The sequence below is a fragment of the Bos mutus genome, chromosome 16, assembly GCF_027580195.1.
Source record: "Bos mutus isolate GX-2022 chromosome 16, NWIPB_WYAK_1.1, whole genome shotgun sequence".
Lineage (NCBI taxonomy): Eukaryota > Metazoa > Chordata > Mammalia > Artiodactyla > Bovidae > Bos > Bos mutus.
Window position 1 is genome coordinate 17,144,807 of NC_091632.1, and position 17,701 is coordinate 17,162,507.

Below are 17,701 nucleotides of genomic sequence, written 5' to 3' on the forward strand. Positions count from 1 at the left end.
AACATCAACTGTACATTGCTAAGGATTATAGCACTAATTCTATGTAGATTTTGTCTTGCCTATAAATGATTTTTTTCCCTTCCATACTCAGTGTTCCTAAATATATATGTCCAGGTTCTTAATTATCTTCCCATAATTTTATTGTTTTTCTCATTAGGGTCAACTGAAGGAGCTCATGCTAGAAAATAGTGAATTGAAGAAGAGTTTGGATTGTGTACACAAAGACCGTATGGAAGAACAAGGGAAAATGAGAGGAGAAATAGCTGAATATCAGCTACGGCTTCAGGAAGCTGAAAACAAACATCAGGCTTTGCTTCTGGATACAAACAAACAGGTAAAAATGCGTGGTCTGGTGACTGGGCAGGCTGAAGAGTGTGTCGGTGGTGGTGATGAGGCACTTTTTGCAAGGAAGCCAGTGTTGTGTATTGTAGTTATGCTTCACAATTTTGTGAATGGTCTCATTCTATTAACTTCCCTTTCTTTCCCTCAGTTATTTGCACGTGTCTTATTTTATGCCTTGTTACATTTCCATCTTGGAGAGAGTTCCAAAAACCATGGTCTTTGGAATAGCAGTTTTCTTTTCTGTTTGTTTCCCTTATGATGTTTTTACTTGAGCCTCCTGGCTAAAGTAACATTTTTTTTTGCCCTAGCATGAAATGGAAATCCAGACATACCGAGAGAAACTGACTTCTAAGGAGGAATGTCTCAGCTCACAGAAGGTGGAGATAGACCTCTTAAAGTCCAGTAAAGAAGAACTCAATAATTCTTTGAAAGCGACCACTGAGATTTTAGAAGAATTGAAGAAAACCAAGGTATGTAAACTTATCATTACTTCATAACTTAGAATGGCTTATACATGTAACAGTGGTTTTAGTGGTATGAAATTAAGTGTTTTCATTTTAATTTTCATGAAAAAGTTTTTGTAGTGATAAATAAAATCATTCATCAGTTGTCTGCTGAGTTGTTTCTACAAATGAGAGGACAGCATGCAGTTCCATAGCTTGAGCAGACTTTATTCATCACTCAGTGCATCCTGTCAAAGTAGAGGATGTCAGAGACTTCCGGAAGTGGATATGAAGATCAAGCCTTTAACAGAGGACAGCAAGCCCCTCCAGACATAGATAATGATTTGGTGAAAGTCTTAATGATTGGTCTTCAGGTTCACTACTATCACCAAACCTTTCCCATGACTTTGGGGCTCAAGGTGGGCCAAGCGCTCGGCCAGCCATACATATGTGTACGTTCTCCTCTTCCTCTCGATGCAGGGACCATCAAACTTTTTTCTTTAGGAAAAAAAGTGAACCCCAATCTCAGTATTGTTAGACTATGTGTGTGGGCTCAGTTGCTCAGTCATGTCCAACTCTTTGCGACGCCGTGGACTGTAGCCCACTGGGCTCCTCTGTCCATGGAATTTTCTGGGCAAGAATACTGGAATGGGTTGCCGTTTCCTACTCCAGGGGATCTTCCCTACCTAGGGATCCAACCCATGTTTCTTGCGTCTCCTGCATTTGCAGGCGGATTCTTCACCACCGTACCACCTGGAAAGTTCCATTGTTAGAGTATAGGAAGTCCTATAGTAGTTCTTCCTAGAGAAGGAGGCTGATTTCATTCCCACAAATACTTTGCATAAAACAAATGCCATCCAGAATGTAAAATATGAACCTGGAAAGTAAATATCTTTCAGAAAAGTTAGATAACTAGGTATAGATTTCTTATGTTTATAGTCTTATACAATTATCATGGTGAAGGAAATATACCAAGGAAATACAAACTAAGTTTAAAATAACATTAATGATCAATAATGTCCTGTTGCTACAAAATGAGAGATATTAGGTTTAATAACAGAAAGAAATTGCTTCAGGTCTACTTTTTAATTTACTTACTTTCTCCTTTTTTAAAATCTTTGACAGTTGTACTGTGGGGAATGTCTATTTATATATGTACAAAATGGTACATTGTTAGTTGAGTCTATTCAAATCTCATAATTTTATTGAAGTTGATAAGCATTGTTGAAATTGAATTAAATCTGTCTCTAATCCATTTATGTTTGGAATCAGAAATAGAAAATTCTGAAAGTGCAGATTTATTGCAACATTGCTGATGAAATTATTTCAAGGTGAAATGTATAAAGAGGGAAATCTACTTGTAATATCAATGTGCTGCTAAGCTTCTTCTTTCTTTTTTTTGATAGTTTGGTCTGCCTTTGTATGTTTATGATCTCTTATCAGAAACTCTAGAGCTATATTGTTTTAGAATTCTGTATTTCTTAGATATTAGATAATGCAGTGCATATGCCACATATCACATAATATCTTATCAGAGTCTGGGGTGATACTTCATAATCAAATTCATAGTTTTATAGCAAAATGTATGAATATTTTCACAAGGTGGGATAAATAAAGACTATAAATTCCTTTATATCTGTTCAGGTCAAGTTTTGCCTATAAATCATTTTCAGAACTTGTTTTTTTGATTTTGCAATTGTGCTTAAGGAACTATGAACATGTACTACTAAGAAGTGCTTGATGACATAATTCTCCCACCATTCTGTTCACTTTTTGTTTGAGTTACTTCAACATTTAAATTTATGTTATAAACCATAATATCATTTGGCTTTAAATTAGTGTTGTGAGCCACATCTCTGGCCTTCATCTGGTGTGACTCGGCAAATGTCATCTGAGGCATTGAAACTGCAACAGCACAGAATGGCAAATAGGACACAATCCTCTCATCCGGAGTGTTCTGCCCACCAAGAATATGTCCATGGACCCGCGCCCCTACCTCCCGGGTGTGCCTCCCATTGGATAAACACAGATACACCGGGCTACTTACTTAGTAGGACATTATGTTAAGAAAGGGAGTGACAAAGACAGTGTTTACTGGGGGGACTTAGGACACTGAACAGAGACGAGGAATTGTTTTATGCATCTTTAGATGTTTTGTCTTGTTCTTAAACTTACAGCATATGATTCTTAATTATATCTCATTGTTATTTTTCCATATGCTCACGAAAAGCAATTCAAGGTTTTTAAGTGGAATTGCTTTTGTTTTGTAGATGGAAAATCTAAAACATGCAGATAAATTGAAGAAGGAAAATGATCGTGCCCAGAGTAAAATAAAGTTGTTGGTGAAATCCTGTAAACAGCTGGAAGAGGAAAAGGTGATGTTGCAGAAAGAACTATCTCATCTTGAAGCTGCACAGGAGAAACAGAGAGCAGGTGGGTGCTAGCCCGGCGCACATCGATAAGCCCTCACTGGCGCCGACTAGTGACGTCACATACACATCGACAAGCCCTCACTGGCGCCGACTAGTGATGTCACACACTGGTGTGTCTGCCCCGGAAGCGTGGATGGTGATCTGTTCTGTGGCAGCACGTCGAGATTGAGCGGCGGACCGTTTTCCAATTTCTGAATTTTGTGCTCGGGCTGGGGTCATTAACGGGATTCAGAATGAAGCCTGCATTTTAAAAATAGAATGACTGCACCTTCTGTTCTATCAAATGTACAAAAACCTGGCAGCCCTGTTTGCTAATGAGCCTTTCCAAGAAGAGTTATTCATGTGGATGTCCATTACATAGTTCCTACATCAAAGGAAGATTGGCCTCTGAGCTGGCACTGGTAATTTACCAACAGATGATTCTGGTATCCATGGCCCTACTAAATAGGAAGGTTGGGGACTACATTTTTGGGTGTGTAGATACAATGAAACAAAGTGACAACGCTTTTTGTCACTTTTCTCTACATACACCCCTAGAGTGGAATGCTTTTTCTTTATGGATAGATGACGGCAAATATAGTACGCATGGATCTTCTGGACCGTACATAGTTTGGCAGGGGGGAGGGGTCCACAGTGTTCCCTGCTGAGAAGAGTAGGCGGAACAGACTGGGGCTTCAAGGATGGAATCAACACCAACCAGGCAGCTGCAAGTGACTGAGACATCTTCCCATGTAGTGTCCTTCAAACCCTTGTCCATTAGATCCTCCATTGCCTCCACGCAGTTTTCAGCACTTCTTTGGACTTGTCTTTTTTTTTTACACAAATTTTATTTTTATTAAAAATCATCATGGTGTAAAACATGCACATGCTTTCAAAAAAAAATTAATATGCCCTTAAAGTGAAAAAAGTGAAAGTCGCTTACTCATGTCTGACTGTCTGTGACACCATGGACTGTGTAGCCTGCTAGGCAAGTCCTCTGTCCATGGGATTTCTCAGCCATGAATACTGGAGTGGGTTGCTGTTCCCTTCTCCAGGAGATCCTCCTGACCTGGGGATCGAACCTGGATCTCCCACATTCCAGATTGATTCTTTACTGTCTGAGACACTAGGGAAGCCCTAAAACCCCTGTCCTGTTTCCCAACTTTGCCAGGTAGAGGTAATTTTGCTTGTTTGGCCACTTTGATGTGCTAAGCTATATGACTAAATTGGTATTTCTGGATAAAGCATTTTTATAATGTCAGTTTACTTTCTCATATGAAAGGAAGATGTAGTTACTTTACAAGAACCTTTTCTGTTGTCATTCCTGTGTAGTATGTTACTTTTTAGTTGGTTAGCATTTACGTTATCATGACTTCTTTTTAAGTAGCCATTCTAAGTGGGTGTTTTATGTGCTTGTGGGGAATTTCTGTGTTTTTGTTGAAGAAATACCAGTTCAAGCACTCTTGTCCATTTTTTTTTGTTTGTTTTCTTTTTATTATTGTAAGAGTTCTTCATATATACTGGATTCTACAGTCTTTTCATTGGCCCCTGCCTGTATCCCAGTATACAGCCTTGACATACTCCTTTCCTGATTTGGAACCAGTCTGTTGTTCCATGTCCAGTTCTAACTTGCTTCCTGACCTGCATACAGATTTTTCAGGAGGCAGGTCAGGTGGTCTGATACTCCCATCTCTTGAAGAATTGTCCACAATTTGTTGTGATCCACACAGGGCTTTGGCATATTCAATAAAGCAGAAATAGATGTTTTTCTGGAACTCTCTTGCTTTTTCGATGATCCAGTAGATGTTGGCAATTTGATCTCTGGTTCCTCTGCCTTTTCTAAAACCAGCTTGAACATCTGGAAGTTCTCAGTTCATGTACTGTTGAAGCTTGCCTTGGAGAATTTTGAGCATTACTTTACTAGCCTGTGAGATGAGTGCAATTGTGCAGTAGTTTGAGCATTCTTTGGCATTGCCTTTCTTTTGGATTGGAATAAAAACTGACCTTTTCCAGTCCTGTGGTCACTGCCGAGTTTTCCAGATTTGCTTGCATATTGAGTGGAGCACTTTCACAGCATCATCTTTTAGGATTTGAAATAGCTCAACTGGAATTCCATCACCTCTACCAGCTTTGTTTGTAGTGATGCTTCCTAAGGCCCACTTGACTTTGCATTCTAGGATGTCTGGCTCTAGGTGAGTGATCCCACCATTGTGCTTATCTGCGTCATGAAGATCTTTTTTGTACAGTTCTGTGTATTCTTGCCAACTCTTCTTAATATCTTCTGCTTTTGTTAGGTCCATACCATTTCTGTCCTTTATTGTGCCCATCTTTGCAGGAATTGTTCCTTTGGTATCTCTGATTTTCTTGAAGATATCTCTAGTCTTTCCCATTCTGTTGTTTTCCTCTGTTTCTTTGCATTGATGGCTGAGGAAGGCTTTCTTATCTCTCCTTGCTATTCTTTGGAACTCTGCATTCAAATGGGTATCTCATTCCTTTTCTCCTTTGCCTTTCGCTTCTCTTCTTTTCACAGCTATTTGTAAGGCCTCCTCAGACAACCATTATGCCTTTTTGCATTTCTTTTTCTTGGAAATGGTCTTGATCATTGCCTCCTGTACAATGTCATGAACCTCTATCCATAGTTCTTCAGCCACTCTGTCTATCAGATCTAATCCCTTGAATCTATTTGTCACTTCCTTTGTATAATCGTAAGGGATCAGGAAAGGAGTACGTCAAGGCTATATATTGTCAACCTGCTTATTTAACTTATATGCAGAGTACATCATGAGAAATGCTGGACTGGATGAAGCACAAGCTGGAATCAAGGGAGAAATATCAGTAACCTCAGGTATGCAGATGATACTACCCTTATGGCAGAAAGTGAAGAAGAACTAAAGAGCCTCTTGATGAAAGTGAAAGACAAGAGTGAAAAAGTTGGCTGAAAACTAAACATTCAGAAAACTAAGATCATGGCATCTGGTCTCATCACTTCATGGCGAATAGATGGGGAAACAGTGGAAACAGTGACAGACTTTAATTTTGGGGCTAAAAATCACTGCAGATGGTGACTCCAGCCATGAAATTAAAAGACACTTCTTGGAAGGAAAGTTATGACCAACCTAGACAGCATATTAAAAAGCAGAGACATCACTTTGCCAACAAAGGTCTATGTAGTCAAGGCTATGCTTTTTCCAGTGGTCATGTATGGATGTGAGAGTTGGACTATAAAGAAAGCTGAGTGCTGAAGAATTGATGCTTGTAAACTGTGGTGTTGCAGAAGACTCTTGAGAGTCCCTTGGACTGCAAAGAGATCCAACCTAAAGGAAATCAGTCCTGAATATTCATTGGAAGGACTGATGCTGAAGCTGAAACGCCAGTACTTTGGCCACCTGATGCGAAGGGCTGACTCATTAGAAAAGACCCTGATGCTGGGAAAGATTGAGGGCAGGAGGAGAAGGGGATGACAGAGGATGAGATGGTTGGATAGCATCACGGACTCAAGGGATATGAGTCTGAGTAAACTCTGGGAGTTAGTGATGGACAGGGAGGCCTGGCGTGTTGCAGTCCATGGGGTCGCAAAGAGTAGGACATGACTGAGCAACTGAACTGTCTCCCAAAGCCTTTACAACCGTGACTTTATATTCTCTGTCGACTTTTACTGTTCATTCATTCACTTAAAATAGAAAGGATGGACAGAGGAATATAGAGGGTGCAATAAATTCATTCATTTTATGTAGTATGATAACTACAAGGTGGTTTGATGGATTGGCTGAAATCCGAGTTTGAAATATTGATGGGTTATATTTAAACTATCCCAGTAAGTACGTGGGCTCCCCTGTTGGCTGAAGACTCTGCCTACAAAGTGGTAAAGAATCTGCCTGCCGAGGAGGAGATGCGGGTTCAATCCCTGGAGAAAGAAATGGCAACCCACTCCAGTATTCTTGCCTAGAAAATCCCATGGACAGAGTAGCCTGGTGGGCTATATAGTCTGTGGGGTCTCAAAAGAATTGGGCATGACTTAGCCAGTAAACAACAATAAGTATGTAACTCACGAGAATATGTATCTTGATACAATCCCTACCAAACAAGAGCTGTTTGAAATATAAGAACCATCTGTAGCTACATTTTCCCCCATTTCCAAAATAAAAAAAATCAAGAGCAAGTCTAAGGTTATCTGCTTGATGATGCCCAATGTTAACTAGAGAAGTGTCACGTTACAAATGATTTGTCATTTTACTTTTGACAGATACCGTCGTGGATGCTAATGTCGACGAATTAATAACTGAAATGAAAGAACTGAAAGAAACCCTTGAAGAAAAAACCAAGGAGGCAGACGAATACCTGGATAAATACTGTTCCCTGCTCATAAGCCATGAGAAGTTAGAGAAAGCCAAGGAGATGTTAGAAACACAAGTTGCTCGTCTGAGTTCACAACAATCTAAACTGAATCTTCGGAGCTCTCCTTTGGTGAATTCGCTTGCTCCAGGACCATCCCCAGTCCCTTCTGCCACTGAGAAGAAGTTACCATCCGGCCAAAATAAATCTTCAGGCAAAAGGCAAAGGTCCAGTGGGATTCGGGAGGATGGCGGAGAAACCACGCCTTCTACACCAGAGACATTTTCTAAAAAAAGCAGGAAAGCCATCAGAAGTGGTACTCACCTTGCAGAGGATGCAGAAGATGCTGAATTTGAGCCAGAGGGGCTTCCAGAAGTTGTAAAGAAAGGTATGACATAATTTTAAAAGTATTTGTGTTCTTTTAAAAAAAATTCACATACAAAAAGAAAAGAAGCATTTGTATTTTGGGGTTATTATGCCATGGTCCTAATTAATCTTCAGAAGCAGTAGTCCACTGTTAACTTGGTAAGGTATATGCTTTCTTTTCTGTCATGAGAGAATGACAGATCTAATTACTTATGTCACAGTACAAAAAATACTAGGAGATTTGAAAAATGACTGTCAGAAAACTGTTTGGAATTTGATATTTCTGTGCTGAAAATCCCCAAATTGAAGATAACCCTTCAAGTTTCCCACCTTTAGTGTTGTATGACCCAGGTAGTAGGGGAGCTGAAGGGTGGGCCCCATGATGCTGGCTCCTGGCTGGAGCTGCTTACCACGTTTTGTTTTTTTTTTTAACCCAGTGTTCTTCAACGTGTAGCCCAGAGACTGGGGCCAGTCTAGGAACGTTTGCTACTGGCCCATGACCAAAACAATGTATAGAAATCATGAGTTAGAGTTTAAAATTTTCATAGCCATTCGCTATTTTTATGTTTTCAATATCCAAGCACATAATCAGTTTTTATTATACTCATTCTTGTATTATACGAAAGTATCATTCCACAGCAGATGAGAGATTACTCCCCACCCCTCTTCTTTCCCATAGAACTAGAGAAAAACAAATATCATATATTAATGCGTATATGTGGAATCTGAAAAAATTGGTATAGATGGTCTTATTGATAGAGCTGAAATAGAGACACAGAAGTAGAGAACAAACATAGAGACACCAAGAGGAAAAGCGGGGAGGCAGGATGAATTGGGAGATTAGTACTGACATATATATATATATATTGACATATGACATTGTTGATCCTGTGTATAAAATAGGTAACTAATGAGAACCTACTGTATAGCATGGGCTTCCCAGGTGATAAAGGATAAATAATATTCTTTATGAATGATAAATAAAGAGTCCGCCTACCAATGCAGGAGACCAGCGTTCCACTCCTGGATCTGGAAGATCCCCTGGAGGAGGGCATGGTGACCCACTCTATATTCTTGCCTGGGAAATCCCATGGACAGAGGAGCCTGGTGGGCTACAGTCCAAAGGGTCACCAAGAGTCGGACACAGCTAACTGAATGAAGCGGCACGCGCTGTATGGCACAGGGAGCTCTACTGAGTGCTCTGTGGTGACCTGAATGGGAGCGCAGTTCCACAGAGAGGGGCTACACGCATACGTGTAGCTGATTCACTTTGCTGTGCAGTAGAAATTAACACAGCATTGTAAAGCAACTCTACTCTAATAACTATTTACTTCTAAAAATGAATTCTGGGATATAGAAAACAAACCAGTTGTTACCAGTGGAGCGAGGACAGGGGGAGGGGCAAGATGGGTGCGGGAGATTAGGAGGTACAGATGACTATGTTTGAAATAAATAGGCTACAAGGATATATCATTCAGCATAGTGCATAGACCCAGTAATGTAGCCAATATTTTATAATAACTGAAATGGAATATAACCTTTACAACTTGTGAATCACTGTGTTGTACACATGAAACTAATATGGGAAAAATTCTGGGAAATGATTTGGGGGGAAAACAAAGGAAGAAAGTTTTTTTTTTTTTTTTTCCATAGATGGTTTGAAGGCACTATTCTGAGTAATTCTAACCCTTAGGAAATCTAACCTCCAAATAGTTAGCTTGCTCTTTTTTATTACTGTTTTTTATTTGTAGGTAAGGGGTTAAAAACAAAGCAAAAACACAGGCTCTTGTAGTTAATGTAGTTACTTTAAAGCTGTTCTGAGCCTGTGTGACATGCTTTCTTTTAGTGTCCTCGGGATTGCTGTTCTCCTCTTGGTCATCACAAGTTGCGTCAGTTCCCTCTATGGGGGGAGATGATGAGGAGGGAAATCGCTCTTAGCGAGATCCAGACTCTCCTCCCATCCAGTCTTTCTACGTGAGAGTAGTCACTGCAAGTAGCTGTTGTGACTCCACATTTTCCCCCTTTCCACAAGAGCAGGCCTTTTCTTTTGCCTGTCTCTTTCCATTTTACCTGCCTTATTTTCCCCTCCAGTCCGTCTCACAGGAATGCCTGCCGATTTGTTTAGTAGAAGCAGGAAGAACTTTTTTCTCTTTAATATTATTTCCGCCCCCACCTCCCTTTTCCCCATGTTGTTTCTTATGTTTCTAATAAGAAAAAAAAAACACCCCACCTGTTAGGGGTTTACTGTTTGCTGCCTCCCAGGGTAATTATGAATAAAATTATGAATAAAAATAAAACTATCCACTGCGGTGAGGAGGAAGTGGTTTTGGAGTCACCCTTATCCTTGCTCACTCATGAATGCCACTCGTGAATATCACTCCCACTGGGGAGGCTGATGGAATTGTAGCCAGCAGTGCTGACAATCAGTTTTGTGCCCTTAGGGTTTGCCGACATCCCCACCGGAAAGACTAGCCCCTACATCCTGCGGAGGACAACCATGGCAACCAGGACCAGCCCCCGCCTTGCTGCCCAGAAGTTAGCAGCATCCCCGCCAAGTCTCGACAAAGAAAATCTCACCGAGACCTCCAAACCAACAGCTGGTGGCAGCAGATCACAAAAGGTAAACTCCATGAACATGTATCTACTGTGTGAAATCCAGGAAATGAGAGCGGCATCTGGGCAAGGCTTTGACGCTGCACCGGCTGACTCAGGAGCTCTTCGAAGTCTGACCTTCTCCCTGTGGCATAAATAAGTCAGTAGTGAGGAGAGTAGCAAGCAGATGCGAGGACAGGCGTCATGTTATCCAGCCGCACAGTCTCATCCTTGACTCAGCAGGCTGCTGATACACAGTCTGATGGCAAACGGTGTTGTCAGAGCGGAGCTCCAAGGGTGTGTTAGCGAGTTTTGGGCAGAACCTTGGAAGGACGCAGCACAGGCAGTGGGCTTCGCTTGTTTACAGGCTCCCTCTCACCCCTCTGCCCCCTGGCTGTGATTCTTAGTGTTTGTTACTCCTTGACTGTCTACAAAAAGCACATATTTCAGTAGATGTCTAAAAAAAGGGGCTCTGTTTGTGAATGTCTCTATTTTGATTGTTGAAGTGAGAAAGGGTTGGAATCTTAGGGGTCTTTCTGCACCTTGCAAACAGCCTAGTCAAGTTATTTAAAGCACAGAGTGTGTTTGCTTCATAGCCATACCAGCAGCTACCATTTATGTCTGCAAAGCACATGAATTTTAGGGAACTCAGTTTTATTTTATTTTATTGAACTCTTGTAAGTACTTATTATAAAAGGATGAAGAAAATAAGACTCAATAAAGATTGAACCTACCTGGAGTTAACACCTCTCTCTCTCAGCTCCAGTCTTGCTCTTTTCCTGTTGTTTCTCAGACTAGGGATCACAGGAATCTTGTTGAAAGTTTCTGGAATAGCTTACAGAATTTTTGTTTTTAATACTGTGATTGTACTTTGCTTATTGGTTGCTGCTGCTGCTGCTGCTGCTAAGTCGCTTCAGTCATGTCCGACCCTGTGTGACCCCATAGACAGCAGCCCACCAGGCTCCCCCGTCCCTGGGATTCTCCAGGCAAGAACACTGGAGTGGGTTGCCATGTCCTTTTCCAATGCATGAAAGTGAAAAGTGAAAGTGAAGTCGCTCAGTCGTGTCTGACCCTTCGAGACCCCATGGACTGTAGCCTACCAGGCTCCTCCATCCATGGGATTTTCCAGGCAAGAGTACTGGAGTGGGTTGCCAGTTCTTTCTCCATTGCTTATTGGTTAGAGTTTAAGTATTCAATCAGATTACCCTGACCCAGCCAACGAAACTTTGAAGGTGTAGTAACCCTTATTTGTATAATATAATACTTGTTAAGTGGGCAGGCGTGTTCCTCATTAGGATTTTAGATACCAAATACAAAGACTTTGGTGAGTAGTTGCATCAAAGCAACATTTAAGCAAATGTTTGTTATGCTGATATATAAGAGCTCTAAGGATTAAGGAATTTATATCTACAATTGAGTTTTGTTCATAACTTACATTATAATAAAGATTTTATTAACTGGGGGCTGAGGAAGAAGGGTCTGAGATTTTCTTTCACTCATTAAAATGGGCCCATCTATGACTTACAATTAGAAATATTCTTCTATTTTGTGCGTATTTCTTTCCCTTCCCCATCAGTCCTCCCACCTCCAACCCATGTTTCTCTATTTTTCTTTCTTACTCACTCACTCACGTTTGGAGTTAACTTTTAAATGTTGGGAACCGTAGAACACTGAAGTGTACTGGAGTAGGTCCTAACTCTCCAGGGACCATAAGAACAGTTTCTTTTCCATAAGGTAACTAGTGCCTTTAAAGAGTGAAGCTTCCAGACTTGACCAAAGCTATTAACCACAATCTAATTCCTGAAATGAAGTACTTGGCTCTTCCCAGTACCCCTTCTCTGATGTTGCTGATTATGTTAACAGTTTACTTGTGTCCTCATTTCTAATACAGATACCTTCTAAATTAATGCAGCTGTTAATGTCCTGAAGTGATTGCAACGATAGATGTTTACAGGTGTGTTAGGAAATCACCTCATAAGATTCCCGCAGGGGTCACTTTCCCTTCTTTGATGAGGAACTGATGGTAAAGCAGTTTTCATGTGGAGTTCAAACTTATTTTCTCAGAGAGCTTTGCACGCTAGGGGGCCTGCTTTCCACACTGCTGTCGCATCTGCTGAGGACAGAGCAGTAACCATGGTTTCCTGCAGACTTGTGTGTGCAGGGGCTATAGGCTGCAGCAGGCACCAGTGGTTATGAATTGCTAAGCAATTTTGTGCACTTGTGCACATGAATGGCCGGTGGTTCCTCTTGAAAGGAGGTTACAGGGGACTCGTGATTAGATGCAAGCCTTCAAAACCCAGCCTATTGATTTTTAATGTAATTCAACATTTTCTGAGTCACTTTATAAAATGCTTGCCTCATCTGCTGAGCATATTTCATCATTCAGTTTGGAAAAAGAGATAGCAAGTTATCCTTTCCTAAAGCGGTTGCTTAGAAACTTCGGATTATGAATCTTCGCCTGAAGTCACTGGCTGAGTGTTGAGAGATTTCCTAGATCATTTAACAGAACTGTCAGTGACAGCTGACAAGTTCGAAGGAGAACATGGGTAAGATGCAGCATAGGTGAGGATCAGTCTCTGCTTTGTCTCTGGGAGTTAGCTCCAGACGACCGTCCACCAACTGTACGAGATGATTGTGAGCCCATCACCACAGGGCCTGTCAGCAATTTAGTGGGGTCTTAACCATTTTTCCTACTTGTGAGTTTCTTTTCCAATGAGCTATTTGCATACCCGCCGTCTCCCCACTGTGGCTGCAGACACGGTTTGTAAGACAGTTAGGGTATGGGTGCCCTTAATGGATTAAATACCTGGGAAGCCTGACCTCATCTACTTATGGATAAGTCTGAGGCTAACTAACCAACATGAGGATCAAATCCAAAGTTAAAACTCTGATTACCAACTACAGTTTCCTCAATTCAGAATCAAGAAATTGAGTCTGGAAGGGGAGGCCAAAGGGTGGACTTTGGCTGTTCTGTTGGGTTTCAGAAGGAGTTTTACTAGCTCAGATTCTCTTTGCCCAGTGTGGTCTCTCTCCCTACCTCCTCTGTCTTTTAATGGTGCAACTAAAGGTTTGATTCTCCTGCAGCTCACGGGTTCAGGGGAAATGTCTGTCTTCTGTATTGCTTTCTACTTAAAAAAAAAAAAAAGGAAAGAAAAGAGTGCCAGTAAAACTCTTGTTTTTTTCCTTCCGATTTCCATGGACAGTAATTTTCCATTAAGTCCTGATCCTTCAAGGCCCCTCCTTTTAAGTGTGCTGCACGTCATCTGAGGTAGAGGCAACCTTTCCAGGGATCTGATCTGTTGGCCAGATTTACTATGTTTTCTGTGATGAAAAGTATTTAGCTGCCTTTTAAAACCATACACTTCCTATGGAAAGAATATACACGGGGAAATAATTTCCATTCTTTTCTTCTTCTGCTTCAGAAGGTGGTCCTGGGCAGGCAGTTGCGCAGGGAGTGGTCTGTCCCATAGGTGCTTCTCAGGACTTCTCAGTACCTCCTTGGTACTGAACACGTATCACCCTGGTTAGGGGTCCTTCCTCTTTTTCTTTTAAAGGTCTTCCTACCTGAACCGTCTACTCTTGCCCTCTCACTTCGGTTGTGACGTTGTTCTGTATTTCATCTGTCCTGCTCTTTTCTCTCTCCTGACCCCGTATTTTTTCTCACTACTATAGAAACCTCAGAAAATCTCAACCCTACCAGTGTTGCATTACCTGGTAATGCGTTACCCTCTCATCTGCTTCTTAAAGTCTCACATTTTTTGAGATCCCCTCTTCTCTTAAAAGTGGGATCCCCCTTTCTCTTAAAAGGCAGGACATTGGAAAGGGAACTTACTGTTTTTCTGGACTTTAAATGGAAGGAGAGTGATTAAAATGTTATTATGTGAGGAAGAGGCTCTAGTAAATAAAGCTTCCACCTTATGAAACTGTTATGACTCACTGGAATACGTTTATTGGAATGATAGAGGATCAAGTAAGATAAATGGAAGCTGGTTTGGGTTCTTACACAAATATTGAATGTTTGCCATTAGTCAAGCATATTCTGGGCACTGGATGCAGAGGTAAAGAGCACATAGTCTTTACCCTCAGAGAGCTTACCTTCTGATCTGAGAAGGTCACAGTGGCCTTGGGAACGAGTGTCTGGTCATTAGAGATGTCAAGGAAAGCTTTGCAAGGTGGCTCATCAGAGGTGATGTCTGACCCTTTTCTCTAGCTTCTCTGTTTAGGTAGGGTCCTGTTTTTAGGGTAGAAGAAATAGTCAAACTGTGTACAAACTCCTAGAGGAAGAATTGAACTTCAAATGTAATGACCTAAATAAGGACTTTATTTTTCATGTTGTAGAAATGTGAATGTGATTTTAGACCTCTAACTGTCAAACTTGTGTTGCAGGTCAAGGTTTCTCAACAGAGCCCAGTGGATTCAGGCACTGCCTTCCGAGATCCCATTGGCAGATCTCTCTCCATCAGTAATCTTCCCGAGAGAAGTCCAGCAGGCAGCCCCAGGGAGGGCCTGAGAGCCAAGCGAGGCCGCCACACCCCCAGCCCAGAATCCAGCCTGGAGTCCAAGGGCAGCGAGAACTGTAGGGTCCAGTAGAAGACCCCGTGTGTGTCAGGACTCCTGGAAGGTGGCAGTTGTTGAACAGAAAGCAGTGTGACTGTGTGCTTGTCTTTATTCATCAGCAAGCACCGTACCAGAGGGAAGAAAACTCCTTTTAAATAGAAATATATTGACTATTTAGATCTCCCCTGTAGAAGAATTAGAAAAGTTTGGAAGCACTGATTACCTCTACATTGATATTCCTCTTCTGTAATGTAAAATAGTCCTGTATAAAGCATTTTGGCAATGTTACACTTAAATGGCAAGCACTATATTACAACTCCTGTTTTTATGTGGATTTTACACTAAAAAATGCAAGTAACATTTTCTTGCAAAGGACAGCTCCCAGGAAAATGTAAACTTTTGCTTTATGATATTTCTTTTGTATAATGTTAGACATGGAATAATTTTAGATCAAGAGTTTCTTTGAGTTGAGTAAAATGAAGGAAACCCTGTTACATGTTTTTAAGGAAAACATGCACACAGATACGTGTGTGGGTGTGTTCCCCTCTCCAATGTGTTTTCTAAATCTTGGCTCACTTACATAACCTGTTCATGTTTGTGTGTGGTGTGGTGGGCGTTGTGTGTCGATTTTCAATTAGCCTGGCTGCAGGCTCCTCAGAGGTGTAGTGTTTTGAGCTTTCTGTCATTGTGCTGTTTCTCTTCAAGGCCAGTTTGTTGTAGTGTTTTGGTAGGATTCTCATAAATGGTGGTCTATAAAATATGGCATTTTTTCTAATAAAAAATTCAATTCACCTTTGTTTTACGTACAAATGATTTCTAAATATAAATATATTATGAACTTTGGTACCATTTCTTGCTAACTTCAGCAGCCTTTGATAAAAGTAAAAATGTTTTAACAAATAATACTACTACATTTAGAAAACACATTCAGTTGTATTAAAAAGACACGGTTTGGAATGTGGGTCATGAAGATTATGTAGGCATATAACACGTCCAGCCAGTGCCTAGCACGTTGTGTGTTCTCATTAACTCTCATCAACAAGGCTACAAGTATGTGGTATTTTCCAGCTCATTTATGGATGACAGAGTTTTGTAAATATGCAGGCATTCTGAGCCATATCAATTCCAAAAACTCTGGAACAAGTGCTTGTGTCCTCAAATCAGGGTAAAGCAGTTTTCCAGGACATGAACTTGTAAAAGATAATTTGCTGTTGACTTTCAGTTCAGATTTATGTATACACTTTGACAAATACTAACATTTATATTTTAAAATTGTCCTTAGCTAGGTGGCCTGTATTGCTGGGTAATGCTTCAGTAATATGAAGCTGCTTAGTATTCATCTACTGAAAGTGATATCCTGTCTTTCCTCCTGTTTCTTCAGTTGCTCGGGGGTGTGGTCTGGTGCAATATCCTTATCATAAGTCATCCCAAGGCTGCCATGTGCTCAAGGGCATGACCCAGAGGAGATATTACTAATACCAGGCCATCAACTTCATTGGCTGCCTGCAGTTATTGGAAGATTCCACTCAGTAGGTCTGGCTGGGTGGTTCCCTGGGTCCTTGAAAGCATCCTTTTTTTTTTCTTTTCTATTAATTTTTTACTGGAGTATATTTGCTTTACAATGTACTATTCTTCTGTACGGTAAAATGAATCAGCTATGTATATACACATAATCCCTCCTTTTTGAATTTCCTTTCCATTTGGATCACCACAGAGCACTGAGTAAGAGTTCCCTGAGCTAGACAGTATGTTTTCATTAGTTACCTGTTTTATCCACGGTATCAATAGTGTGCATATGTCAGTCCCAGTCTTTCAGTTCCTGCCACCCCACCCACCTTCCCACTTGGTATCTGTATATTCTCTATGTTTGTGTTTCTATTTTGACTTTGCAAATAAGATCATCTATACCATTTTTCTCTATTCCACATATATGTGTTAATATACGGTACTTATTTTTCTCACTTACTTCATTTTGTATGACACTATTTCCGTCCATCCATGTCTCTACAAGTGACCCAGTTTTGCTCCTTTTTATGGCTGAGTAATATTCCATTGTATGAAAGCATCTTGATCTTTTCCCAGGTGGACCTTGTTACAGGTAATACTCAGCATGTCTTCCACTTATATAATTGTAGAGAATTGTTCACAGTCTTGTAAATAGACAGTCAAGACATTAAATACTTTTTTCCTTAAGCTAACAATACTTGTTACACTATGAGCTGAGTTGCATATAGGTGGTGGTTTAGTTGTTGTATCTGACTCTGTGCGACCCCGTGGACTGTAGCCTGCCATAATCCTCTGTCCATGTGATTTGCAGGCAAGAATACTGGCGTGAGTTGCCATTCCCATCTCATTGCATAGAGCATGAAAACTTTATATACTAGTCCTAACCCTGAAGTACCTGATAAGCCAGTTGAGTCTCAAATAAGATCCGGTTGACAAATCGTAGAGGAAAATAGACCAGGTCCAGAGATCTAGGTATTTGATTTCATTTGTACAATGACAGGCTCAATTGAGATGATTATTTTCATCTTGAATATTCTGTAGGAACTGAGATGGCCCTTTGTATTATTGAGAGTTATCAGGAGTCCAAAGGGACTGCATCTTCAATAAAAAGGAATAAAAACCAGCGTTGGAGTTGTAGCCCAAGTTTCTAAG

At 40.8% G+C, this 17,701-nt stretch overlaps 1 protein-coding gene across 1 annotated transcript in view; it reads left to right on the forward strand.

Moving 5' to 3' along the window:
• CENPF (centromere protein F) overlaps positions 1–15,582 on the forward strand; it is a 62,182-nt gene extending 46,600 nt beyond the window's left edge. Inside the window, exons 16-21 of the mRNA XM_070384775.1 lie at positions 158–334; positions 651–812; positions 3,056–3,218; positions 7,440–7,916; positions 10,336–10,514; positions 14,873–15,582. Of these exons, the coding sequence (XP_070240876.1) occupies positions 158–334; positions 651–812; positions 3,056–3,218; positions 7,440–7,916; positions 10,336–10,514; positions 14,873–15,076 (1,362 nt within the window). The 3' untranslated portion in view covers positions 15,077–15,582. The remainder of the gene's footprint in view (positions 1–157; positions 335–650; positions 813–3,055; positions 3,219–7,439; positions 7,917–10,335; positions 10,515–14,872) is intronic.
• Positions 15,583–17,701: the final 2,119 nt, after the last annotated feature.